The 24,866-nt window shown below is 44.7% G+C and overlaps 2 protein-coding genes across 4 annotated transcripts; one reads left to right on the plus strand and one right to left on the minus strand.

The window, feature by feature from the left end:
• Positions 1–450: 450 nt before the first annotated feature.
• Positions 451–4,693, plus strand: LOC131878007 (homeobox protein CDX-1-like). 2 transcript variants are annotated; one of them, XM_059223884.1, is made up of 3 exons: positions 451–1,839; positions 3,552–3,697; positions 4,117–4,693. In XM_059223884.1, the coding sequence occupies exons 1-3, from the start codon at positions 921–923 to the stop codon at positions 4,336–4,338; spliced, it is 1,287 nt and encodes a 428-aa protein (XP_059079867.1). In that variant the 5' UTR covers positions 451–920; the 3' UTR covers positions 4,339–4,693. The 2 variants fall into 2 exon arrangements, with proteins under 2 accessions (XP_059079867.1, XP_059079868.1); XM_059223885.1 differs by having other exon boundaries at positions 451–1,815.
• Positions 4,694–9,837: 5,144 nt separating this feature from the next.
• Positions 9,838–22,984, minus strand: LOC131878104 (homeotic protein caudal-like). Of its 2 annotated transcripts, XM_059224004.1 has the most exons (4): positions 21,528–22,984; positions 12,124–12,216; positions 11,623–11,768; positions 9,838–11,016 (listed from the first exon to the last, which is right to left on the minus strand). In XM_059224004.1, the coding sequence occupies exons 1-4, from the start codon at positions 22,390–22,392 to the stop codon at positions 10,729–10,731; spliced, it is 1,392 nt and encodes a 463-aa protein (XP_059079987.1). In that variant the 5' UTR covers positions 22,393–22,984; the 3' UTR covers positions 9,838–10,728. The 2 variants fall into 2 exon arrangements, with proteins under 2 accessions (XP_059079987.1, XP_059079988.1); XM_059224005.1 differs by lacking the exon at positions 12,124–12,216 and having other exon boundaries at positions 21,528–22,981.
• Between the last annotated feature and the right edge of the window lie 1,882 nt (positions 22,985–24,866).

The following is a 24,866-nucleotide window of genomic DNA, read 5'->3' on the forward strand; positions in this document are numbered from 1 at the left end:
CGGGCCAGGCCGTATTTCAAAATTGAAGCATTCGTCAACATCTAACCCTCCCTCCCTTCCTCCTTCATAGAATCTGAGCACCCCTATCCGTGCCCTGCCTCTCGTCAAGTACAACGGCTAATTCTCCTCATCCTACACATGTACGCTCGTGGGTACCGTGCAGACCGTACTAAAAACGAATGAACGAACGAACGAACGACGAAAGAAAGAACGAACGGACTGACGGATCGATGGATGGCTGGGTGGCCCCCTCCTTGATCCCCTCCATTGGAAGTCTAGAAACGGGAGACTCCTCGGCCTGAAACATGTTCGCCAGTGTCGCCATTGGAAAGGCGATCGTCGCAAACAAAGTCGCCGGAAGAAGGCAACGCCAATGTGCGAGGACCAACCAAGCGAAGGGAGCAAGCAAGCAAGCAGCAAGAGGCAAGAGGCAAGAGGCAAGAGGCAAGCAAGTATACTATGGATATACAACGCGATCCCGTCTCGATTCCCCGGCGCCCAGGCCCCTAAAGATGCCAAAGAGATTGTAATCGCTTGCCCTTATCTAGCTTTTCGTTTGTTATAATTCGTCATTTTGTTGGGAGCGGTAGGAACAATCCACGTAGCAGCCCGTTGACGTTTGGCTTTGCCCAGGCCGAAAGTGCTCCCATTCCGAATTCTGTGGCAGTGGGATTTGTTAATGAGAGACGAGCTACTCACTCGGACTGTGACCAATGTTTATGTTGGTTTTATTCTGTCTTGTGTGCCAATACCTTTCCAGATTGAGTCTTATATATGGTGGGATGGTGAAGCCAGTGTAATGAGTGGGAACAAAATCCAGCATTGTCGTGCGAGGATCCCTATTCGTTGTTGTGTGATCCGACATCTCGTTCCAGAATCTAATTATCATTGTCGTACAGTGGAGTTGTTGATCTTTGATTATGTTCCCCAATTGTGTGGGTAGTTCATCTTCGTCTTCGCCTTCGATCTCTTTTGGAATGTGTTCCGCAGCCTCGGCCCTCTCCCTCTCCAATGTGCTCTCCACCTCCCCAAGTTTGAGTGGTTCGCCAGCCACTTTGGTTCCCTCCCCAAGGAACCATAAAACAAACACAACCACATCAGTCCCATCCTCGCATTCACTAGCCTCCGATTTATCCAACACTTATGGAACCCAACTTGGGTACTATGGGGGCTCTGCGGCCTCTGTGCCCGGAGACTACTACCCACATCCAGCCATGTACCATCACAATCCCTCGTCTAATGCCATGGATAACTGGCATCATCCCTACAATCCGTTGGGCCACTTCTATCGAGGCTATGAAGCGGCTGCCGCCATGGCAGAGTGGCCCATGGTACACGCCCAGACCGCATCTCATGAGCAATTGAACGGAGTGGGCAGTACGGCAGACCTCCTCAATTCGGGTCCGACCGATCCTTATGGTTATCGTCTTTCATCCGATGTGAGCATTGGCAACCACCCCAGCCCACGATCCCCGCCCGAGTACAAAACAATTAGAGATTCAGATCGACATCTCGACCATGGGGTGAATGGGGCATCGTCGCGGGTCAGTGCTCAAGACTTGAATAATTTGACCGGAGTTCCATTGGGCTCAAACAATGGCATGAATGGATCTACCAGTGGCGGAGTCGAGTCTGGGCCCTCTTCTCAATCCCCCAGGGATATGATTGGCGAGGACTCTCTCAAATGTGATGGACCCGACTCTCCTGGGAGTGTCGAGAATGACTCGATGCTCCACTCTAGAGCAATGCAATCCAGTTCTCCTTACAAATGGCTTGATCGGTCTGGCTATCAGCAACGCATTGGAGCCAAAGAAGGTGCGACCCTGCTTTCGCATTCAAGTAAGACTATTCAAAACTCTTGGGGAACTGAACACAGCCTCGGCCAATTTGTATAATCGATCGATTATGCATGCCCAAAGTATACCAATGTTCGAGTGAAAATGGTATTTCCATCAGTCTAGAGAAGTTTGAGGCTAGCTGAAATATTTCATCATTGAACTGACACTTAAAGCTAGAGCGATTGCATTTTCTATTGAAAGGAACTAAAGTTCCGCTATTTGCGATTCAAAAATCAAAAAGGAAGCGAAGGATTTTAATATTAGAGCAGCATATGTGACTTTTCAAATAAAATGCCTTGAAGGATCTAACGGTCTTTTATTGACTTAAACTGGGTTTTGATATAAAAAAAGGTTAGTTTCACCATAAACACGAAAATCCTTGTGACAGTTTTAAGATGCTCTGCATATTACCCTTATCTGACAAAATGCCAACGGGCAAGACAACTGTTGTCTTTCCAATTTGTTGAAAATGTATTTAATGGGTGGGGCTTGCAGTGAACAGTCTGTGCTCAGAACTACTCTTTTCGCATTTAGTTGGACACACAAGGAAGACTCAAAGATCTTGTGCATATTCTTTACGAATACGAAGCCTTTAATAAGACACTATGTATGAACGAGCAACTAGCCAATAATTATCCACGTTATCTGATTACATATCCATAAGCATATTCGATTATCAAGTGGTAAAATGCGATCAAGTAGATCGAGATTCACATTATGAGAAATCATAATTAATCATCATCGGTACAAATAAGAATCAAATACAGAATATTTGACAAGATTGAAAGGACTGAGCATCTTTTAGGATAGCTGATACGAAAAATTCAGGTTATAAAGCCAAGCGTATGTAGTCTTTCCTACGACCGATTTCATCTTCTCTGGTTGAGTTTTCCAAGTCCATATACATGGTCATTATTAAGATTTCCCATTTCGTGGGATTGACGTTGACAGCTATAAACCAGGTAGTGAAATCCCTTTAAAGACTTTGTAGGCTTTTAAAAGCGACAGCCTTGTCCCCTCTCTCTCCTTGTTCTGCTCGTCCTTCTCCTTCTCCGCCTCGTTTATCTTCTGTACAGTGTACTACTACCAAGTGGCTAGTTGACTGGCTGGCTGATCTTGTAAAGCACTGATAGATCAATAAAGTTCTCTCATAAAGTTTTATGCTCAGCCATAACTACTTCTCTTTTAAGTTTATCCTAGCAATTACAATGTACATCAGCGTCCTCCCGTACGCATTCTTTTGACATATCACACTTACACATGGAGGGGGTTGTCCTCCTACCAAAAACCCTACATGGATTTCATCGACGGAGAAGGCCTTATAACAAGGAGAAACAACTATCTTATTTGATTGATGGCTCCATATAGTGGTTTATGTATTGTAATCTGGTTGGACCAGGTCTGGCTGAACACAAGGGAGCCAGGCTTGTAGCAATCACAATGATTTATTAGGAAGGAAGGACTGACAAGTGATGGTTTAATAACTGTCTCATTTGATGAACCTTTCAACCCTTGACCAAGAATTGGTCTACACACTAAAACACTCCTCTACTCTGACGAGTTCATGGAATAGATTAACTATTTTAGATTTGCCTTGCGTCTTCGAACCAGGAAGAAGGGTACTTTCAGAAAATAGTTCCCAGACTAATCGAGAAGTCATCGTGACGGAAAAACTTTGTGTTTGACAAATTATTGATCAAATGTTCCCTATAGGTCGGACGAGAACAAAGGACAAATATCGAGTGGTGTACAGTGACCATCAGCGTTTGGAATTGGAGAAAGAATTTCACTACAGTCGTTACATCACAATTAGGCGAAAAGCGGAATTGGCTCAAGCTTTGAATCTCTCCGAACGACAGGTAAGCAGATAGTAACAACTACTTTCGACGACGTGGGGATTGGTAGTTATGGCCACTTTTGGGGCCCCATCAGGGACTAAAAGTAATCACAGTTAGGATATACATATAATGCATATTTGTATGATGGAGCGCTCCTTTTGATTAGCAAGATTGCATGAAGACGATAAAACATTGGCAAAGATAATGCGAGAATTCGAATGACAATCGAAATCAAAATCAAGGTTCATCGCGAAGAAGTTTATTAAAATACTCGTACGAGAGCCGCCCGGCAATCCCGAAAATTTCAGTACTTGAGCCCATCCATCACTATTGATTATGCATGAGAAAAAACCTCTGCGCTCCAGTCCCAGACTCGAAAATTTAAGACTATTTGAGTGACTTTTTTCCTTAAAACAGACGAACCTTGTTTTTTTCCTTAGGTGAAAATATGGTTCCAAAATCGAAGAGCAAAGGAAAGAAAACACATGAAGAAACGAGATGAGATCATACAAAAAGAGAAGTTAGATGCTGCCTCTAGTCTGCATGCGGTCACAGCTGCGGCTGCAGGGCATCATGCGGCGGTGGCCGCCTCTGCCAACCATATGTTTGCCATGGGACCAATGAGTCATATGCTTCATCCTGGAATGCCACCCCATCTCTGATATTCAAAAGACTTGATCGAAAGTCCACGCGAACCCATCCACTTCTTGCCAGCCGGCTCTATGAAGACTATGAGTCGGCCGGAAGGTCAAGCAAGCAAGTCAGCTTCCTTCTGCCAGAGAGCTCGGTGAGCTTTAGGAAAAAGCTTCCTATCCCAACCACTTGCCACATTTCATCCGTCCTGGTGAACCCTTCAATTCATGATATTCCATTGATAGAATTATGGAACTGATGCACCTAAACGATTACTTTCAAACAGCAGCAACAAAAACAAAAACAGCGACGATGACTACAAATTACGATAGAGAATACCTACTGCAGCCAAATTGAAAATAAAAATGACATCGGTAATATGTATATGAAACGATTTTGAATTGAGTCATTTTCGATTGAGGAGCTATAATCATTCAAGTTCTATTGTCAAAGGATATAGGAAATATGTTTCAAGTGTGAACTTTGGGGCTCCATCATATCACTTCGTGATAACAATGAGCAAACACAAGGTAAATAGTGGAAAATATTTGCTCACACAATACGAGTCGACGACTTTCATCTCTGGAACACTACAAGGTCCTGTCAACGAGGACCATGTTGTATGCACGAATTGCATGTTTGGGCGTGCGTATACACCATGGCTTTTTACTTGTGTGTGTATACGAACAGTATATACGTACATGTATCATAACTGGGTCAAATATTGTGTCTAGTTGGAAGGACACGTTTTTATTGGCGAAATCCTCTTCGTCACGTCAGTCACGCTCGGATGTGGGACAGTTGGGTCATAAGTTCGATTTTTGGGTTCGTCTGAGAAAATTTGGGTCCATGGCTAATCACATTATATGGAATTTGAACAAACTCTTTTAGTCTTGTCGGCGAGTGGGTCTTGGAACGAGACACAAAAAGCCTCTCAATCCACTCAAACTGTGACAAATTTCACGGAAGAATTGTCCAAGAATCCATGGAACATGTTTTCCTTTCATTCACCTCGTTTATCTCAATTGACCGGGAACCATTAACATTTCCCGGGTGGAAGCTCGTCGTCCAAACATTGTTGTATTAGGACTGTAGCATTCTTTGACTTTATGTTGAAAGAGCTGGCCAATCGACAAAATCCAAAGAGAGATTCAAAGTTCAAAGGGATGTTTCAAAAATTCCACACTAAAAAATAAGTTTTACTCCAAAACTTGTTATTTCGTGTTCAAGTGGCTATCCTGAACTTCTACCTGTGTTAAATGGCCCCACCTTTCCACACTTGACACATGTTCACTGTAAGAGTCGATGGATAGATAGATAGATGGATGGATGGATGGATGGATGGATAGCGGAAGGTACCGTAGCAGTTGTTGATGTTGTTGTTGTCATTGTGTAGTTAAAGCAATAGAAATAATGGCGAGGAGGCGGCGGTGGTCGTGGTGGTCATTTTCGAGGAAGAAGGAAAGAAAGAAGAAGGCAGACTTCAACACTTTTTCCACCAATTGACTCATTCCGTCCACCCCCCTTGCTGCTCACCCCTCTTTGGCCCTTGTTGCCCATGTCGTCGGGTCGTTTTCATTTTTCCGCCCTCTGTGAGCTCTCAGATGGTGGTGTCTTCACTTGAGCTTTGAGATGTGAGCTTTAAAGGGTACATGGTGCTTGAGGATCCAGCTCCACAACTGTCCTGCATGTCGTATCAATGTACGTGTTCTCTACTGTTCAATATGTGGTGCAGTGTAGCCTCGTTTGAAGGCGTAAAAGAGCCATACCGACAAACACAAAGCAATCCGGGCGGGGGAGACAAAGGCCATATAGTTCTCGGTCCTGCTGGCTCAGCCTCAGTCTCTTACACCTCTCTCATGTACCTTGCTAACACATTTGTCGCATGCTTTTCAATTTCGAGATCACATTGTCTTAGAAAATGGACAACAAAAGCCCATTACGTTCAGTGGGCATGACGGGCGGCAAAGTTGACACTAAATCTTCGAGCTGATGGCTCAAAGACACTTGCCCCAGTCTCACACACATACTCAGGAAATTACTCTATGAACATGTTTTTGTTAAGTGTGCACTTTTTCAATTACAAAATTACAAAATGACTTGTCGTTCTGTGAAGTCTTTGATCCAAAGCCGAAACTTCCGAGTACGCAAAAGAAGCTGTGCTGCGAGGCATGGAGAAACATTGTCATAAATCCAGTAATTGTGAGGCCTAGTGCAATTTTCCAGTCGTGTTTGCATGATCTCCCTCCATTATGGTTGCACGGTCCAAAGATTGAGTCATGGTCCAGTCGAGCTGAAATGAAAGACAAGCGATCAGGTTATTTTTAAAATTCTGGGCAAATTGCAGTCAACATTCGTTTTTCGACTTGCATGCTTGGATGTCATTTGGAACTGGGGAATGCTCTTGATTAACCAATACAATTTGACAGGGGTTGATTTCCTTCGATACATGAGGAATGGAAGACACTCGTATCTGATCCCTCCCCTACTCTCGGTTTGTACACATCATACTGGTAAATAGGCACAAACCGATATCCTACGGTCTATGTGAGCGTGGCCACCAGAAAGAACTCGAACCAAAGTAGTGAAAGAGGAAGAAACAAACCTCTGCTTTCCTATCAAGTTTGTTTCCCCCTACCCACCCCTCCTACGCTCCTTTGCTTCCTGTGCTTCCTTCCATGTTACATCTGCTTGGGGTATCCCTGAGCCCCTCATTGGAATCATCATCCAGGGGAGTTTCAACGGCTAACAAACTCACCGCTCCGTAGTATGTGACTGTACTACTTACAACACATAAGCCATGCTAATATACACAAATCACGTTTGCAAGAATCAAAGATATGTAAGTGAGCATAAACTGGCTGGGCTTAAAAAGCAGCACGATTGATATGATTCCAGGCTTGCTAAAAGAACGAACGGTTCCTTTTAGAGCTGTTTTCGTGGTCCATGGCGGACTTGGTCGGGCTCGTTTCAATATTTTGCATTATTTCGAACGAATTACATCCGTAGAAAGAGAGACACCACTACTAATGGACAACTGCAATGCTTCTCCCTCAACATCTAAGACTGCTTCTACCTAGAGTTGTCTTCCAACTTGCTGACTTGCTAGCGACTTGCTAGCTAGCTAGCGAGCTACTCCTCGGTCGAAGTCTGGAATTCATTACAAGCTTTATTGGGGGCAATTGAGACGGCGACGATCAAGAACGAAGGAGGAGGAGGAGGAATATGGAGGGAACACAATTCAGCGGCAGAAGTAGTAGTAGCAATAGCGGCAACGATCGTGTGGCGTGTACGTACGTATATCCAGAACAGAGTCAAAAAAAATGAGAGAGAAACACAGAAAGAGAGCCCTAGCCAAAGACGTGCACGAGGAACCGTGAGGAAGACTTGGTGGGGTTGCCAGATCACACGGCCGCACCAAAATGATTGGGGGGAAACGAGGAATGAAGCTGGATTGACAGGATTGGAAAGACGCACGAGAAGGCCAAAAAATCCAGGCGAGGAGCCAAGACGCAGCAAAAAACGGCTGGGAACTCCACTCCAAGAAAAACACCTTGTGTTCTGCCAAAAGCTGTGTGAGTTGTGCCGATTTTAGGCAACGGCAAGATTTATGGTCCGAATTTGTCATGCACAAGATGCTTTTTGAACGTGGTGTTTTCCAACTCTTGGAGCGACTAGGAGTCTTCTTTCAGACAATTCATTTTGAGCAAAACAATTACAATTGCCTTTTGGTCTAATTCCTAACTTACTCCCAATACCACGTATGTCAAACCAAATGTCGTAATGAGATTCACTTGATCTCGTGGAATATTGTAAGTAGAGGGCTAAGAGATTCGAGACGAGGAGGATCATGACCGTTTATGAGACCAAGTGGAGACCTCAAGATTTTCCACTTTGATTATGGTTATACGGCCCATGCAGAATGAAGTGGAAATTCCTGACTCCGCTGATCAACTTAATTGTCCCCGTCGTCGCTATTTACTCATTTGGAGGGGCTTCCACCATCCAGAGTCCTACACGACCCGAGTTCAGTTATCCATCAAGTCTGCTCAGACTCCTAATGCGTTGGTGAGTGCGTGTGGTTGGTTGGTTGGTTGGTTTGGTTCAAATTTAACAACCAGAATCATCATTCATCTAGAGTTTTGGTTTCAGAAAATAAAAGATGGTAAAGGTCTAACAAGAGCTATAGAAGTTATATGGCCTTTCTGGAGGGTATTATAAGAGATACTTTGCACTCAATAAAGGGATGAAATTCACTACAATTGTCTTGTTGCCTGTCTGGAGAATTGGGCCCTAAAATTGAACTAATCGCTCCCGAGCGGTCGACTAATAAGAACTTATTCAATCTATTAAAGAGAAACTAGCACCCACACTTTTATTGCTGTGATGTGGAAGGATGGAAAAGTTGTTAATCCTCCTGAGTTTCACAAAGTCCTCGTCCGTCCTTGAATCAAATATGAAACATTAAGCATGAAATTACCTCGTTGCCGATTATGTTTTGACCTTAACCTCCATTCATGCGAAAAAAAACAAGCACAACCTGTCAAGCGAATAAAAGTGGGAAATCGAAAGAAATCCGTCGACAGTTATAGTGATTGAAGCTTTCAGCGTGGTTTTAGTTAGCCGTGGGGCATTCAAAGTTCCTCCTTGGTCTTGGTCTCAATCTCAAAGCCGCCTTGACTATGATACAATACGTAGAACAAGTCATACCCGCCAACCAGCCTCCTCTATACGTATACCCCCATGTAGTGCATGCACGCTGGTCCAAATGCATGCTGCTGTTGCTCACGTACTCCTCAGATGGCGACTCTGCACCTCGCTCTATTCACTTTGTACAGAAGAGGGCAACCAAGCAAGCAACCCATCAACCAACCAACCAACCAACCAGTCTGCTGGCTTCTTCTTTGCTTACTGGGTTCGCTCGTTCGCCTCGTACGTCGTGGCAATATACTGGTATCAAGCCATAAAACTACCCACCTAACTTTATATGGCTGTGACGAAAGGTGGTGAAGGCTCAGCCCGACCGACAATTCCTCAGCATGCCAGATCAAAGAACACTTTCATATTGGAAACACCAAAAAAAAACATAAAACTGGGCGCAAAATGATCATAGGTAGCTGGGAAGTAGCTGGTAGGTAGCTCCCGTCTGAATCGAGATATTTTTGACTGCGATGACAATCGAATCTATTCAAAGCCCTCATTGAATATTAGAAATGGTCTTTCTCTCTTCAATTTTCGCTTTTCCAACGTCTTGCATTCTCTTCCTTGATGTTTCGTTGGATAAAATGTCAGATAGATGAAGAAAGCCTGCCTTTACGGTGAAGGGGAGAACATGTTGAGAATTGTCTTGATATGCTTTAATTGTTGTTTCAAAATACGAACAAGAGAATCGAGACTGATAAAAACACCTGAAAGCTTCCCGCCCCACATCAAGGGATCGTTGAAGGACTCTGGTTTCCAAGAACTTGATGACGACAAAGCGATTTTCGACTCATATCGATAATGAAAAGCTCTGATAAATCTAACCATTGGATGAGGAAAGTCAGTTTATTTCTGCTCAGACAGGCTATCACAGTACAAGGAACTATTTACACAGAATGAGTTCCTTTGACGAAATACTTTTGTTTTATCTGTGCCTGGTTTCGCTGGCAAAATGATGATTGTACAAATAAAATTAGGGTAATACCAAGTACTCACATGGGCAAGACATGAAACGCAATCTAGAGAAGCGAACTAAACCTTCTCACATATATTTAGGTTGGGTTATGGGTGTGCGTGCCTGTGTGGTCGAAGCTCCTTAAAATTGCTTCATTTTTCCCCACAATTGTTTGGCATCGTACGCATAAGGTACGTATTCCGAGAAGGTTCGTAGGCACAGAAAGAGGGGCAATATGGCGTGGGGGGAAACAAAGCCAATTGGGCATTTCTTCCTTGTTCTTTGCATCTCCAACGAGAGCGGCCTTAAGCGGCAATGTTCGGTGCTGTTCGTCGACCCTATTTTGATTTTGTCAGTTAGTTATGTTGACATTTGACATTAAGAATCGACTTGGGTCGATTTTAGGGAGCAAGGCTAAGGAGGGGGGAGGGGGGGGAGAGAGAGAGAGGCAACAAACAAAAGAAAGATGAACGAAGGAATGGTGGAACGGGATGTTGTTACTAATGCCGCGAGAAAAAAGGCCGCAATGCAGACAGTTGGACTGACATGAATTTTGGTCCTTAAGATGGGAAGAGACGTTTTGTCAGTCAAATCGCGTGGGGGGATACGGGTTAGGGCGCAGAACTCTCATACAAAAAAGCATGTAGAAAACATACTTTCTAGAAACAATAGGGCTGGGCTGGTATGGCAAGACAAAATGCAACATCACACGAGGCTCACTGAAGGGTTAGAATCAAGGCAACATTCATTCACTTGGTAGTCTTTACAAATTTGCTTCAAACTTGACGCTATACGGCGATGACACAGAGGGAGCCAAGGAGTGAGGGGGGAATGACCCGTTCATTCCCGGGGGTCCACCGATTCCGCCCAGAAGTTGATGATGTTGGTGGTGATGAGGGAATGTGTGCTCGCCAAAGGCCGACATGGCTGAATGCTGAACGGCAGCGTGGGCGGCCGCCACGGCGTCAAGTTTGTCTTTACTAATAACGTCATCTTGCTTTTTCAATGCTCTCCGCTCCTTGGCGCGCCGATTTTGGAACCAGATCTTCACCTGAAATACGAGGATCAAACACATGATTACCGAGGGAATGATCATCTTGTGCCGATGAAAAGGAGTGCACACGCCGACTGCATAGGGAGCTCATAACAGCAAATGTTTGTTGTACGATTTCGGGTTCGGTGTATCGAGCGAGCAAAACAAGAAACTGATGGATCAATGGGTGTTGAACAATGTACAATGTCGTGCATCCCCTCAAAAAAGTGGGTTGACGCGGGGGTGCGGTGCCTATGTAGTTGTTTTTCTCTCGCTCAAGTCAGCTCTTCCTAATCTGAGGCTGACTCGTTGCCTGGCAGCTCCGGCTGGACGGCCGACTGGATGACTGGCTTCACTCGTTGGCTGTCAATTTCGTTATCAGGACTTGTTCACACTAAACTGTGAGTATTAACACGTCTTGGCAAACAACATACCCCAAAGGTTAAATCAGGACAAGCTCAAAACTAATTAAGAGACCTGGGATTTTCTCACATGTGAGAGTTGTTGTTTCTTCATTCTACATGTTATTGTGCTTTTTTTTGCCATCTGCCCTCGACAGATTTCTATAACAGTGTCTCCTCTTGTTTCTTTGTTGGTTTGCTTGTTTACTTGCTTGAGACTCACCTGTCTTTCCGAGAGGCCGACATTATTGGCCAATTCCGCTTTTCGCCGGATGGTGATGTAGCGACTATAACAGAATTCCTTTTCAAGCTCAAGGCGCTGGTGATCACTGTAAACAACCCGATATTTGTCCTTGGTTCGGGTTCGACCTGAAACGGGACAGAGAGAGAAATGCCAATTATTTATCGGCTTATTTCGAGTCACGTCTTCTTAGCATAGCCTCAAAGCAATTCGTCATCCTCAAGAATGTGGTCCTTCTACCCAAAGCATTTACTAAGGACGAGCTTTGGCATGACGAAATCGATTATGTTTACCAACTAATAAATTTAAACTAATACCTCCCAGATATCATTTTCAGGTTAATTATATGGGCAATTAATCGTCTCGTTGAGCCGCCTTGCCTTTCACTCTCCATTTATGAACTCAAACTATATCAACTAAACTGTTGATTGGAAAGCATGCAACAACATAAGGAAGGAGCAAAACAGCTAAGCTGGTACGTACAATACACAGTAATCTCGGGATCCTCCGTTGCAACTGCCTCCCCAAGCATCAACATCATTGGTCTTCGCTCGGCAAACGTGTCAACAACATGTGCTGAAATTTTGAACAAGTTGTTAAAATGTTTCCAATCGTCGCTGGCTTCAGATCTCTCTCGCTCACTCCCTCTCTTTTGCTGTCGTTTCTGCTTTCCGATCCTGTCAAGTCTTATCTCTGGTCTCAGTACTTGCTCAAAAGAACCCCAAACTGACTGAGTGGGATGAGCGAGTTGTATGTCCAAGAGTTCGAAGTTTTCGTGCCATATCGAAATGGCCATGGTTTGATATGCTCTTCATATCCACCTAGTCGCGACAACTTTTATGTTCTAGGGTTGGCTAAAGTCATTTTTCCGGAACATGACTGATACCCTCCTTTCTCTCTTTTTTTTCAACAAAGCCTCGGCTGATCCTATCCGAGGGATAGAGAAACACGCAAAGCAAACAATTTGTCAAAAATATAAATTGGCAGAAAAATTAGATGTCACGTGGGGGGAGGGAGGAGAGAGACAGAACAAATCCACACTCGAATGTGATCTCTCTCACATTTGCCAACAGCTGCCCCGGAGAATGATGATGATGTTAAGAGAACAAGAACGAGAAAAGTCCCGAAAGCATTCATCACTCGTTGTCCTGCGGTCCCGCTGAAGTGGGTACTTATCCTGCCAGAGAGATGACTAGAGGAGGAAGATGGCCAAATGATTATGCTCACGAAAGTGAAGCAATATATTCCCACGTTGTAATTTTTATTGTTCATACATTTGAATAATGGATAAACAATCCATGTTTCGTAGAATATCTACCCCTATCCAACCCAGGAAAGCACGGACGGAAGAAAAATGAGCCCGGCGAATGAGTAATGATTCTCATGTTGAACTCTCTTAAATCTGACAATTAATTTTGCGAACAAGTGTCCAAATTCGGAACGAATAAGAGAGAAAGAACGAGGGAGCTTAATTTGATGGCCATGCTCTAAAATTGTTTTGAGAGTTTGCTCCTCTGGCAACAGTTCTAAAGAAATGCGAATGAGAGGGGAAAAATAATACCAGCTTCATGGCGTGGGTAAGCGGAGAGGTCGCCTGGCCTCTCCAAGGTGGTTTCCGTCACGGAGATGGATGGGCTAGCATCATCATGCCCGTGGAAGAAAAGAGCTTTATTTGTTTACAACCCTCTGGAAAGCCGTCGCCAGAGCCAAGAAGACAACCATTGCTTATTCGTTCGCTCAAAGGTATTCCAGCAGCCCAATGAGGACTGACTGACTGACCAACCGACCATGTGTTCTAAGATGCAAGAAGATGGAGGGAAAAAACTGGGATGGCGCGAAGGGACTTTGGGATGGTTAGCGAGCACTTGAATTTTATTTCTCCGTCAGGCAATATTACGCTTCCACCCAATACAAGGCGGGTGAGTGGGGAAGGTCAATGTCATGAATCCAGAGAGTTCGTCCGAACCAGGGATCCAGAAAAATGCGCCAAAGAGACTAGCCATCATAAATGGTGTTGTTGACTTCAAGCTTTGAGGACCTACCGGATTGCTGCTTATTGGTTTGAGCAAGTTTAGTGCCGACAAACGCTATTCCAGGGAAAGTGATTGTTTCCCAGAGAGATGACACAACAACTTCATTAAGCGTTTTGAAATCTCCTTTGAAAATTGACTCGTGAGACTCAAAACAGGAAGCACCCTTTTCATACATTATCGATGATTCTCTCACGAGCGTCCAGTTAACACCAAAGATGAGCGAACTGCAGTACGATAAGTGACAAAACTGGCCAAGATAGGATAGAAAAAGAGTTCCATCCACTCTCCACAGCGATGGGATGATCGTGTTTTTGAATATCGTTGTTGCCGGTTCCGCCTACACTGAAAGCAACACCAGTCGCAACATCTTCTATGGGAAAACAGAAACTTCTCTCCAGATGGGTTGGCGAGATAAGCATTTGTCTCGAGACAAACAATGCTACGATTCCTCAAGGATCTCGCTCGCTTCTTCTGTTGAAAACGAAGAAATTCACAACATTTACATGTTGTCTTTCGAGAAATGGTTGTCGGCTTGATTCAAAGTTGAAGGAGGGGAACATCTAGCGCCACTCCCAGACAACCCCATCGGCCAAGTAAGTCTCCACGAATGCTTGTGTCCACTCAATCTGACCATCTACTCAGCCAGAAAGGTGACAAAATGTTTTGGGGACAAATAGTGGGGATTTACTTGCTCGTCCCTGAAACAACAGACTTTGACAAATGAACGAATGTTTTTGATTGGCCTCAAAACTGCCGATGCAAGGTATGCGTCGATGGAGGGAAAAAGAAATTTTGGCTTGATCCTATGGAAGCCATCAGCTCAAACACACTGGTAGTGCCTTGGTACATCCATCCATTCTTCTAAAGAGGGATGCCCATTCTCCCAGGGTGGTCAAGACTCAAAAAGCCAGACTCGGTTGGCTTGTTAACACCTCGTATGTTTGAATACATGTGGTCGGAGGTAGTGGCCTGCCAGCTCACTCGTCGCGTTCCCAAGTTCGTGTACATTAAGTTCACATGTACAACTTGTTCGTCTTCGGACCAACTTGTGAGTTCATCCTCCCATGCCATCATCTTTGGAGCTTGGCCCTTTCTGAGGACCTCCGTAAGTGACAAAATACGGTGATAGACGAGGAGGAGTAGGAGGAGGAGAAGAAGATGATGCTCAGAGAAAGAGGTCTCAAAGAACAGCACGTACCCACACACACACACGCACTCGCAAGAAGTACTCTCTCAAGAATGGTGGTGCTCGCTCGTATGCTACCACAAGGATTGATGAGGGAGTTAAAAAGTAGTTTGGTCAACTGGAGGACAACGAAAACGGCATGTGGCATGTGCCTAAGTAGCTCGTAAAACCGGCTTTGACATAACCATTAGGATTTGACTCAACGTGTGGAAGAGTACATAAACACGGACACACATATGCTCAAATTGGTTTACCGGTAGCTCTGCATGGAAAAGTCAAAACCCATTAGTCAAGTATAGATATGATTACCTACACAACTAACCAAAATTGATGCCTGAATCAAACGTGTTCAAATCTGGAGATGCTTGCAATCAAAAACATTTACAGCCACAACTCGTAGCGTAAACGTAGGGGATTTTGTTGTTGTACAAAGATGATGTTAGAAACCCGGTCTCTTCATCTCCATTGGTAGTTTGCCTCCGAAAGCGTGCAAGTACTTTTGGTAGATACAATTGCACCTCTTGCATACAAATAGGCAATTTTCAGGAGATTCTCGAGGGACCGATCCTGCTGAGCATCAGAAACAAAGATTGTCCCATTCTTGCAAACGAATGTTATTTGCGGTCCCAACATCCAAGAGACTACGGCGTATGTAGCAAGCAATTTAGTCCACGGAGTGAGATATGTTTGAATATCAACAAGACCAATCGAGAATTGCCATCTTCGTCCAAGACAGGGTAAGTACTAGATCGATCGATCGGTTCAAAGCAAGTTATGGACCTTCGGAGTCGGTGTGGCGAGAAGTTGAGGTTTTGCGGTTCCCTTCAATAGTTTATTGCAATTGTTTGCAAAAATACCAAAACTCCCATTACAACTTCCAGTGCTCCTCGTGGGGCAACACGAGAGGATAACAAATGATTCTAACGGTGCTCAATCCAAGTATACCCTACATCGTATTTTGAGGCGGCCTAAATATTTTTTTTAACGAATCAACGTTTCAATTCTTGCCGCCCATTGGGTTTGTAAAAGATTTTTGGTTTCACATCTTGGAATAAACAATTCTCGTGGCACGGGTGTACCTTTCCTATTTTTACGCGCAAGCCAACTCCAAAACCTGCTCTCCAGCTACTCCCTGGGACGGTCCATCTGATCAACTGCCTGGTTCTAGGCTAAGCTAGCTTGCCAACGCTGACTTAAATTGTCTTGATCAAAGGTCTATCTTCAACCACCGGCCTCCTTTCCACTCAGCACCAGGGTAACCACCGCCACAACCATAGCAGCCGAAACACTTGAGATCGTTGGAGACGAACAAACTGGCTCCTCCTGATTGGTTAATTCGGGCCTTTGTTGTGCATTCAGGTGGGCCAATCAGAATGGCCGAATTCTCTAACGAAGCAAATGGAAGCGGTGTGCATTCATCTATCCAACCAACCATCCATCCATCCAACCAACCAACCATCCATCCATCCGTCCATCCATTCAGGAAAGTTGAAATAAAAAGCTTGAGGCACCTCAATGCTAAAATTTCCTCCTTTTTTGCTGCCAAGTGACTTTCTGTTGTGGGAGCAACCCCTCCAGCAGCTTTTGAATTCTTATTTAAAAAATATTTTATGACTGGGGCCGAAATTTGCACGCCATGGCCATAAAGTGCCTGACTACTTTTGGCACGTCCTCTCGCTCATTGGATGATTGTTGGTTGCGTGGTTGGTTGGTTGGTTGGTTGTGTTTTGGTAGGCCTGTCCGTGGCTCAGGAGAAACTGGTTTGCAAATTAACGTCAGTTTCAAATTCAGAATCTCATCAAACCAAGTGCTAGCAAGTAATACAGGCGATGGGGGCAGCAGAGCCTGCTAGCTTTGGGGCATTCTTTCTCATTCCTTCGAGCTAAGACAGACCATCGAGGATTTTTTTCTTAAATGGCTTCGTGAGTAGAAAACCTGACACGAACACACCTATTGCTTCTAAATCCCTCTACCTTCAAGTTTTATTAGATCTTGCGTCGAAGCACAGCGAAGAAAAGACATGAGGTTTATTTTTGGTTTGTACAGTTGCTTTGGTAGTTGCATGTACCGTATATAGCGTACATAAGTGGAAGAGCGAGAGCATTTTCGTATTCAGTTTGTGTCTCTAACTCCCTTGGGTGCACTTTGCATGCGGTCGAAATGAACCGACAACAGCCTCTGCCAGAGGACTTGTTCCTCTCACTATTGTAAGTCTACTGTCCTCAATGTGACTTTCGAAAATGGCCAAAAGACTTGGATCTCATTCTATGGAGTTAACTATTGACCTCTTTTCGAGTTCAGAGTAAATAGTGCAACGGAATAATAGCACAAAGCTAGGCCTAAACATGCCTAGAATTTACTCGTATGTGCTAGCAATCCCATTTTTACTTTATTAAACGAACGCTTGTTTCCTGAGAGACCAAACTTTGGAGATCAATGTGCCTAAAACGAAGTATGAAAGTGAGAATAGTGTGAGAAGGTGAAAAACTAGGTTGGCTCGCAAGACCACAATAAATGTGTCTGGTCCAATTTTTCGCTATCATTCTTCAGTTCGTGGGACGCAAAAATGTCCAGCACACTCAAGTGATGTCCTAAAGCGTTGTCCGTTGTTGCTCCAAGACGAATACGACAACGTTGTTGAAGAAGAAGAGGCTCTCCAGATTTTGGCCTGTTGCTTTCAGTTCCACTCTACATTTGGTCGACAGTCGCTCTCTTGCATACTAAATGACTCCAATAAAATCATCAAGCCGAGAAGAAGGAGACCTCAGAGTTTTGAGCATGAAGTCAGCCGTCTTGGATGGCGCATTACCTTACTTACCTCCCGACCCACCGACCGACCCATCGACCGACCAATGGGGTTTACGACTAAACTCTCCAAAAAATGAGGCAACACCAGAGCAATTTTTGAATTTATCCCCAACTAACCTGTGATGGGTAAAATGTCTAACTAACCAATGAGCCAACCGACCAACCTTGGACCTTCGCACAAGGTACGAATTTGTCTTCAGTGAAGCAAAACTCACACCCACTCGATGTAGGGTGAGTATATGGATTCACCGAGACCCAGCCGGTCATGGAATTTATCCCACACACTCACATTTGAGTTGAGTACGTGGAGAAATGGTTTCACAGATAACAGGTCAACGCGCCAGTCAACTCGGGGACACATTTATTCCGCTTTTTATACGTTTTGACGAGACGTTTATTGGCGGCAATAGCCTCAAGGTCGGTCAGGGCTAGTCTCTCCATCTTAGAGCGTGACCGGATGATAATTTTTCAAAGGTGCGTACACTCTTACAGGTATCTACCCCATAGAGCGTAGACAGATCGGGGATGGAAATACTGTACATGGGTGAGATGGGTTGGTTTGTGAATGTGTGTAACTTAGTTATTTGTGTGGAGGACGCCAGACTCAATCCCATTTGAAGACAGACAGCCGGCCTAGGTTTTGACCAGTTATATGAGCAGAGCATCACCTCAACCCATGACACAATCGGACCTCACAATGGTCCATACAGGAATTGCTCGACGCTTCTCGGAAGCAAGAGAGCAATGGTATCGATTGCCAATATGTCACGAATTCTTTTTTGTAGCGATAAAGAAGTCAATAGACATCAAGAAGGAGGTCTGAAAGCAAGTTAACATGGAGAGCAATGGTAGTGATGCGTAGTCCGACTCGATTCCCATGAGCCGGGAATGTCACACCTCGTCCCTTGTTCTTTACATCTTTTACTGCCACAGGAAATAGTTTTGAAAACAGCCCACGACCCAAAAGGTTTTAGTTCGATCCTCAGATCAATCCACGGAGAATATAGGAACGAGAATACTTCTACATATCTTCATTTTGTAGATTACTTGATGGAACTTGCTTGTGGGTTCACATTTGCTTGCACAACGAAAAGGCGTTGTTATTGACTAGTACTCCCAAGGTGAACTCTTCATCAACGATAAGTGAAGACCCCCACAGTCAAGTTAAATCCCACCCTCTCGTTGCCCATGATCTATCGTTTCTCGATCTATCCCCTCTTGATCCCTCCTTCCGCACTTCTCGTCTCGGTCAGCACCATTGGGCGACCCCCACGCCTTGCGAGCTGACTTGGCTTAGTGGCGGCACAAACCGGAGTCCAAGGGAGGTTATCTCACTTTGCTCAAGCAAATTTGTTTGGCCAAATATTTTGGGCACAACACCCGGCTTGGTCGACTCTGGACAAACCTTCCACCCACTGCCATTATCTCCGAGTCTTGTGGATCTCATCTCCCTTTTTAAATCCGGTGGAATACGGAGTCAAACAGATTCAATGGAGAAAGAGGAAATCCCCTTGTTTGTGTCCATTTCGACCCAGTGCTCAAACAAAGTGAATATTGTCGGACAAACCGGACTAACATGGAATGACTTAAAGCAATACTTTCAGCGCTATAAGATCTGGACTAATTTCCAGCAATATGACTCTTAGATGTTTGATTGTCTTTTTTGCTAGGAGACAACATACTGCCTTCGCCTGTCCAATCGTCCGTTACATTTGGGGAAGCACAATTGCCTTTTGTTCATTGTTGACCAACAAGAAGGGACCGAAGACCGAAGCTGGATGGGAGTCCCCAAATTTGTCAAGTCCGCTGTCAGTGATAAATCCCTAAGATATCGGTAATGTATTTTTCCTCGGGATCCTTCGTTTCGTTGGTAAGTCGGCCTAAACGACAACTGACAAGAGGGTGCCATTGGCAACATGCCCGTTCGACTTCTGGCCACAACCCCGAAGAGGATTGAGTGTTGTTGCCCAATTGGACGTTGGCGAGAAAAAAGATGACAACAGAGGAAAATTTCCAATACCTGCCAACGACCAGCAAGGCTGAGAGCTTGAGTTTAAGGGGTTTCTTTGTGCGCAAACAATGTCGGAGAACGTAGCCGTTTGTCGTCCATTGACGAAAAGACGACAGCGACATCAGTTCGTCTTTCTGAAGTTGGCCACGCGAGAGGGATGCCAAAGAATGGACCAAATTTGCTGCTAACCTCAAGTCTCACTTAGAGAGTCAACTACAATGGGCATAGAGACCCTCCCATTTTCTCGTTGGCTTTTTTTCGCCAATTCACCTCAATAAGCGGTGTTGAATCTATACATGTTCAAGAAAAATTAAAATGAGTCCAAGTTTCACATCGCATCAAGTTTGAGATATCTGCAGAGAGAAGCCGAGGGTAAAATTATGAGGATGTGTGGATTGCCAGAGGAAGACAAGCATCTTTCCCTGCAAAACAATTTGTCGGCTAATTCGACTTGATTTCTACGATTTGAATTAAATCTGAATCAGGGTTGCCTGAATATTTTGGGGCTAGAACTTTAAAACTTTGGGCAGAAATAAGGGTAATATAAAACTGTGGCTAAAAGGTTTCATATAAGTAGGCAACTTTTAAAGAGAAATATTGCCCCCCATCCCTTCTTGCTAAATGCTAAATAAAACCTCACTGGGAATAGTCTTAATTATCGTTCCTCCAGTAAATGTAATAGCTGCGAAAATCCATTTAAGTCAAATCTGCAGAGAAAGGCGGTCATTTGTTTACAATTAATACTGTAGGTTAGGGCAGATTGGTAAAATAGAGTTTGTGATGGCATACATTTTGATTGAACCAATAAAAATACATGTTTCTATTACTTTTTTCAAAGCATTGAAGCAGTGCGAAAATTTGCAAAAGGATTGAGTAACATTTTTGCTCCGAAATTAAGCCAATTAACCAGACCATATTCAAACTGCCTCGAGCACCCTGTACATGAATGCTACCGACCTTGTCGCTGATATCAACACTTAATCTCTTAAGTCCTAACACTTGAGCCCTTGGCAAACTCTCTCAAATATCATCGATTTGATTCCTGACTACGCGAGTAAGACAGACCTGACTTCAAAATGTAGGCAAAGTCTCATCGCTTCTTTGATTGAGATTCCGACGGCGAGAAGAAAAGCCTGCATGGATCAATCGATTTAGAATCAAAGGGCCGCTGAAGAGAGGCAAACCGTTCTATTCTTGCATTATTCGTCATTTCACTTTTGCGTGTACGAACATTACGCTCCCACAAAAATATCAATTAAGCTCAAGACAAACTAGACCACAACGAACGTCTTGCTTGCTTCTTTGCTTGCTCCTATCAACGATTTGTCCACCCACTCACTCCATGGCGTGAAGGGGTTGTAAACAGAAAGTCCTCTGAATTCCACACAAATGAGCCCAAGTTTTCGCTTTATGACCCTATCAAAGTCCTGTCAACCCGGCGGGTCGCTCCTTTGGCCAAATTTCCGACTATTTCTCAGCTCAATCTCAACAACTTGAGATCTAGATTTCTAGACATTCGCACCACAACCAACGGGATGGTTTTGGCGTGGTAGCCGACACCTTGAGGATTCACACAGACTTGGGTACCCAAAGGTGGTCCAACACCCTCCCATCCCCAACTGCGAGCAAAAGCTATGTATATTTTTCTCCTTAATAGCTCCTAAATAGTCCCCAGAGATTGGGGCGGCTTCCTTTTCGAAGGCGGGAAAGTCTTTGTAATTATGACAAATGATGGGACTTCTTGATATATGACTGCTTTGTAGATGCGTGCGTAAACTGTACATGTAACCGTCTGGTCTTGTACTACTTCATCTGGGAATCTACTGGTAATGAGGTTGTGGGCACTCACCATTCTTTTCGGTCTGGTTCTGGTAGGACTGTTTTTTCATCCATTCGAAAGGCGATCTGGCGGGTTGTGGACGACCCGAGCCGCTTGTATTGATAGGCGATAATGAGGAGACCTCGTTGGATAGACCTTGGCCGTTGGCCTCAGTCAAGCATTGGCCAAGGCCGTAGTGAGGCGAGGATTGACGTATGGAACGAATATCGTCTTTGTAGGCGGACCCCGACAGATCGAAACCTCCTTTGTTGAAGATCTCTCCTTGACTATTATAAGAAGCAGTTTGCCCTGGAGTGGGCGTAGTGGAGGGAGAATTTGAGCTCTGAGAGGCGGGACCGGCATAAGCGGGACTGATTGAAGGCGGTGGGAGGTTTGTGGTTAATGTCCCTCCACTCTCACTTGTGGGTGTTAGCGGGGAGTGATCCGTAGTGGAGGAGGTGGGATTGGGCGGATTGCCGACACTATCGCTCGTGACACTAGGATTTTGAACCTCTGGGTGTTGGGGCCAACTCTCCACTCCGCTGTAAGGTGAGGTGGAAGCTCGACAAGACTGTCCGGCTTGATACCATTGGGAATGCCAAGGCGACGGCGAATGAGGACCATGGCCCACTTGCAGCCCCGATCCGGAATCAAAAGCACTCCCAGCCGAGGCGAACTGAGGGGCGTACATGTTTGAATTCAAGTCTGAGATATTATAGTTCTGGGCAAAGGCCGCCGCTTGAGCATGATAGCCTGGAGGCGTGGGATAAGCTAAATAGGGCGAGACCCCAGGAGCACCAGTAGCCGGTGAATGTTGAGGGTGTCGAGCACCACCATGAGCAGAGGCATGAACGGGAAACATATTGCTCAAAGAAGGGTTGTAATATGACACCATTTTACACTAGCCGCACTTTCATAACAATTCTCATCAGTAGATACAAATGAACAAGTCAACGAGCACTTCCACAAGCTGGGTGGTTTTCGAAACTAAAAGAAGAATTATGAACTGTTGTACAGTCTCCTTGGGATAAGTCTCATGGACGACCAGATGTCAAACATGTCCGGATTCAAGGCGAGTTCAAGTCCAAGTGGAGGGGTGGGTTGATCTTCAACGTGGTGCCAAAAAGGGGTGCAAAGCTTTGATGGGGACAGAATTATTGCGAAGATGTCCCACACCCAGGTCAAGATCGCACGCACGTACCACGCGAACGAGTTGCAGGACACGGAATGGCCAACACCTGGACTCGGTAATCACTGAGGGTAGTTCAACACTGGCGGAAGCGGGAAAAGGGGTTGGTTTCCACAAGCAATGGTCCTCAAATAACACGATTGGGCCAGCCGCTCGATACCAACCACTTTGGCTCCTTGGGGCCAATGCCAGGCACCTCTCGGAGTTAACTCGGGGTCGACTTGCAATAATGAGTAACACTAACTGGAGCAACAGAGGACAGTTTCCAAATTGTCACCCAACTTCAGACCGAGGAGAAGACTCAACCCACTCATCGTCGTCGTCGTCGTCGTCGTCGTCACCGTCGTCGCTGTCGCCCTCGACTTGATCGAAACAGCAGGTCCTTTCTCGACCCTCAACACTTGGAGCGAGGACGGCGCTGTTGCTCGCTGCTTGGAAAAATGGCCCCATGAATCCAGGCCTGAACGATTAGTGCGCTCCACCCGGCTTGGGCCAATAGTGTCTCCTCAGAGCCACAGCGAATCCTTCCCGAATGACTGCCCTACTAACTCGACACACTCACACGCATATGCACACCCTGTCCAAAGTTCGAACATGCCATCCCGCCAAGATGATTACCCACTGAAGTCGCGCTCGGAGAAGTCAATCCCGTTTGTCAGTGTCTAATGAAGCGGAGCAAGAAGCGAGCCTCAATCAAGAGAGTGGGTCCGCCGACAATTTCTCTCATCCAAGCCGATCAGGGCTACTTTTTTTCAAGCGGAGTTGGAACGAGAGAGAGAGAGGGAGTGCGAAGAGTCGAACCCTTGCGCAAAACAGCTCCTCCTCCGTTTTGACGGAAAAGGGCGGAGCTTGATCTTCTTCGCTTGATATATTCTCTTCTCGTAAGAACAAGCAAGGCGACGCAATTGGCGTCGATGACGGGAGAGACCGGGAGTGCCCTTAATAGTCCGTCAAGGGGGTCTCTCAAGTCTCAATTAGGACAGTTTTGTTGTCAGATTTTATTCCCCTTATAAAAGCCTGAGCATCTTCATTGCATTATTATGATCACATTGTTCTTTCGGCGAGAGGAAAAAAAAGCAGCGATGGTAAAACCCAGACAGACATACTTCTGTACCGAACTCTGCTATTATTGGACGTTGTTGCAGACCACTTTTACGATTCATCAGGGAACTCCTCGCTGAAGACGACCCTTAAAAGATCTCACTTTGACCAAGTCATAACATGATGCGGCTGCAATCACGCTATTAGAAATGGACAAGAAGGTTTCACACCTCGATCCATTATCCGAAAATACTGCCCCCTACTTTTAAGCCGAGTACTTACCATTCTCTCACTCTTACTTTCTAGTCTTCCGTTGGAGAGCTACAATTCACAGGTACAAAACACGCTCAAAAAGATCAAAGAGTCTCTTTCACCTATTGGATCAACTTAACGCATCACTAGATTCTCTCATATCTCGTCAATGCCGATTGTTTTAAAAGGAAAAGTGGAAGTAGTAATTTAATTACTGGTTTATGGGCGAAATAAAAACGTCTAAAGTACATAAGTAAACTAAGGCGAATTGGGCCAATAAATTTGACGAAAGTCCGTCCAAGTAGGCCTATGAGCTTGTGTGTATAGTGGTGCTGGTGGTGGTGATGATGGTGACAGCGGTAGCTTGAGAGAATTGTTGTCGATCATTCTATCTACAGATTGTTTATCACATAAAAAAATCTATATCGCACATCCAATGGTGCTTATGAGACGAGACGGCTGACAAGTACCATTACTATCTATGATGACTGCGAAGCTGTGAAATTTACTTTCTTGGGCGGGCTAAACTTGATAATCATTAAGAGCCGGAAGATTTTTCGTTTAATATCAAGCCATTGTCGATTTTGCTCGTTACTAAATGTTTGCCAAATTTTTCATTTTGAAAATGTTTACCTCCATAACCAAAAATATGAGTTGTTGGAGAAAATTTACGTCTTTGGAAAAATCTCGCAAATTTCTTGACCAAAATTGACGAGGCTAAATTTTCAACTAACTTTGCTTAACATGAATCACCCACGGAGATTGAACGGGGATGCTTGGGTCGAAAATTGACATTTTGGAATCGGGTAAGTGCATTGCGTTTCAAATGATACTGGTCTTAGATCGCTACGATATGGTTATCCAATGTTCAGCTTAATGGAATGATT

The sequence above is a fragment of the Tigriopus californicus genome, chromosome 3, assembly GCF_007210705.1.
Source record: "Tigriopus californicus strain San Diego chromosome 3, Tcal_SD_v2.1, whole genome shotgun sequence".
In the NCBI taxonomy this organism is placed as follows: Eukaryota; Metazoa; Arthropoda; class Copepoda; order Harpacticoida; family Harpacticidae; genus Tigriopus; species Tigriopus californicus.

Coding starts and splice junctions, on each gene's coding strand:
- LOC131878007 (XM_059223884.1), top strand. CDS start 921: ATGTTCCCCAATTGTGTGGGTAGTTCATCTTCGTCTTCGCCTTCGATC. Junction 1,840..3,551: donor GACCCTGCTTTCGCATTCAA/GTAAGACTATTC, acceptor TGTTCCCTATAG/GTCGGACGAGAACAAAGGAC. Junction 3,698..4,116: donor TGAATCTCTCCGAACGACAG/GTAAGCAGATAG, acceptor TTTTTTCCTTAG/GTGAAAATATGGTTCCAAAA.
- LOC131878104 (XM_059224004.1), bottom strand. CDS start 22,392: ATGGTGTCATATTACAACCCTTCTTTGAGCAATATGTTTCCCGTTCAT. Junction 12,217..21,527: donor GAACCAGACCGAAAAGAATG/GTGAGTGCCCAC, acceptor TCAAAATTTCAG/CACATGTTGTTGACACGTTT. Junction 11,017..11,622: donor TCGGCCTCTCGGAAAGACAG/GTGAGTCTCAAG, acceptor CTCGTATTTCAG/GTGAAGATCTGGTTCCAAAA.